Source organism: Engraulis encrasicolus, chromosome 12 (assembly GCF_034702125.1).
Source record: "Engraulis encrasicolus isolate BLACKSEA-1 chromosome 12, IST_EnEncr_1.0, whole genome shotgun sequence".
Taxonomy (NCBI): Eukaryota; Metazoa; Chordata; class Actinopteri; order Clupeiformes; family Engraulidae; genus Engraulis; species Engraulis encrasicolus.
Genome location: NC_085868.1, coordinates 24,704,111 through 24,706,628, shown reverse-complemented (window position 1 = coordinate 24,706,628; position 2,518 = coordinate 24,704,111). Strand labels below are relative to the sequence as shown.

Below are 2,518 nucleotides of genomic sequence, written 5' to 3'. Positions count from 1 at the left end.
TTTTATTCGAGGCTGACACTCGCTAACTTGGCTAGATAGACAGTGCGTGTTGATTTTGCAATGTGGATTAAGTTAACCCAAGTTGCAAAACAATTTAGATTGTAATCCTATGATGCATTTAGTGCACAATAACACACTCACTGCTATGTCCTTTGATATAAAGTTGTAAGTGGCGTGTCCGCACAAGCAATCCTCAGCACAACAGTCCTAAAAGCTCGAACACTAAATAGGCTATCCACCAACAACACCATTAGGATTCAGCGACACGTTAACAAGTCAAAAATCGAGAGCATCAATTCAGCAAATATTTTATTATACAAAAATAGTAGGCTATATGTAAAAAGCAATAAGTTATTTTGGCGCGTATTTCTGTCAATGCCATTTCATTGAGTTCCCTCTGACGCAGTCCAGTGTCCATCGTCTTAATCGTCCTTTTCGGGTTGTTTCCCATAAAACATTTCCAGTAGAAGTTCTTCCATGTTGACTGCTCCGATGACGGGCTTAAAGAAGAGCCCTGCAACCACGTTCGCGTTGATCGACCGGAGCATGGAGAGTGCGATGAAGAGTTTGGCGAACCTGGTAGTGTCAACTCGGTGAATCATTTTGACATATTCATTAAGTGCTTGGTGCGATTCACTCTGCAATCCCTGGATGTACTGTTGACACTGCAGCCCTTCAACATCTGAAGAGAATAAAATAAGATAAACCAAAAGTATATATTAGTTCTCTCGTGCGTAAAGTCTATTCTCTGTACGCATCATTTGGGGTTATGGAAAATCACTTGTATGTAAAGAACAGTTAATTACTGCCATAATATGAAATCAGTTAACTGATCAAATATTTTAGTATTGAAGTGATGCCCGAATAGCAAAACTAGGCTATCTTGTTTGCCATACACAACTACTATTTCCAACCACACAATGTGACAGTGGGCTGCGCAACTTACACACCTGGGTTGAAAAGAATGGCTCCCTTTAGATACGCGTACTCCTTTGTGCTGATGTCCAGACTCCAGCATTTACTGAGGAACAGTTTGATACCCTGCACATCAACTACAGACACGCCCGGCGCGCCACAGTCTGATGATGATGAGTTCTCCGTTTTGTCCGGGCCGCTGGTTAAAATCCTCTGCAACATGCTCTGCTCGGGCGTTTCGGAAGTCTCGAAAACAATCCTGTCCTGCGCCATGCCTAGCACCAGCAGAGGAGCCCAGCTGCTCCGCACTAGTACGTGCTGGTCCTCCACTGGCAGCTCCCGAAAGCAGGGCACACTCTTCACAAACTTGAGAGTCTTTACGAGTACGGCAGAGGCGGCTTTGCAGGTGGTCTGCGGCGACCGGAGCACGACCTTTTTCTTAGATCCACACGAGCAAGCTTGCAGTGACACCGCAACTCTCGGGATTCTCTGTTGCTGTGAGTTCTGTCCGGATTGTATGTCGTTCTTCAAAATGCTGTACAGGATGCTGCTCTGCCTCCGCTCGCTTATGCAGTGGCATCCGTCGAAGCAAGCCATGCCGTCAACTGTGCGCGCAAACAACAGTCGAATTCGGATCAGCTGGGTTTACGTCTGTGTGCACAACCGATCCCATGAACGCTGAGGTTTTATATTTCTTCCCTTCCTTTCAAATGACAAGTAGTTGGGACTTTTTAAATATCGCACGACACCTCCCACTTTTATTTTTTCTGACGTACACCTAGGGGGTGCTAGCTGCTACTAAATGAGGGCGGCGCTGTTTGGCGTCTGCCATGCATATGGTCATACAGACATACACAGTTGGCTGTGTTCGAAGTCATTGATGAAATACTGGTTTTCACCTTAGATAATCCTCACACTACTCCCTGTACTCTTTCATCAATTTGGGTGGTTCATCAAATCAACCTGAAGCTTTTTTTCTCTCTCTCAAATAAATGTAGTGTGTGATCAAGTGGCAGACCGACTAACTTCAACTCTCTTCCACCAGTGGTTGTCAAAACGGGTCTCAAAGCCTCAGGGGTTCCCTTCACCTTTAAGTCTATAGATTAATGATCTTCAATGTGATCATGTATCATGATAATGTAATGTAATAATGATCAGGTATGGGTGCCACTTGTAGGTATGTGACATGCAGGATTTGTATAATGTGTTATAAGTTTATTGGCAATGTTGAGAAGATAGAGAGAGATAATGTTTGTGTGTGTGTGTGTGTGTGTGTGTGTGTGTGTGTGTGTGTGTGTGTGTGTGTGTGTGTGTGTGTGTGTGTGTGTGTGTGTGTGTGTGTGTGTGTGTGTGTGTGTGTGTGAGTGAGTGAGTGAGTGAGAGAGAGAGAGGGGGGGATAGACTGGATGTGTTTGTGTTGAAATAAAAGTAATAGGCTAATAATAATAATGTCCCCATTTTATGCTTGAGTGTTCGAGAGTATAAGGCTAATCTGCCAAGACTTTCCCATGCATACTGTAGATCTGCTGCACTTGGAAAAGATGGACGAGTCTTCCCTCCCCCCTTTGTGTTAATTTAATAATTGTGTGAAGAGACTCAGCAT

At 44.2% G+C, this 2,518-nt stretch overlaps 1 protein-coding gene across 1 annotated transcript; it reads right to left on the bottom strand.

Moving 5' to 3' along the window:
- Positions 1-292: 292 nt before the first annotated feature.
- nr0b1 (nuclear receptor subfamily 0, group B, member 1) lies at positions 293-1,604 on the bottom strand. The gene is made up of 2 exons (XM_063212607.1): positions 951-1,604; positions 293-682 (listed from the first exon to the last, which is right to left on the bottom strand). The coding sequence occupies exons 1-2, from the start codon at positions 1,510-1,512 to the stop codon at positions 423-425; spliced, it is 822 nt and encodes a 273-aa protein (XP_063068677.1). The 5' UTR covers positions 1,513-1,604; the 3' UTR covers positions 293-422.
- Between the last annotated feature and the right edge of the window lie 914 nt (positions 1,605-2,518).

Excerpts from the sequence above, each read along its gene's own strand:
- nr0b1 (XM_063212607.1), bottom strand. The coding sequence starts at position 1,512 with ATGGCTTGCTTCGACGGATGCCACTGCATAAGCGAGCGGAGGCAGAGC. Across the intron at positions 683-950 it reads AGCCATTCTTTTCAACCCAG|ATGTTGAAGGGCTGCAGTGT; the intron begins GTGTGTAAGTTG and ends TATTCTCTTCAG.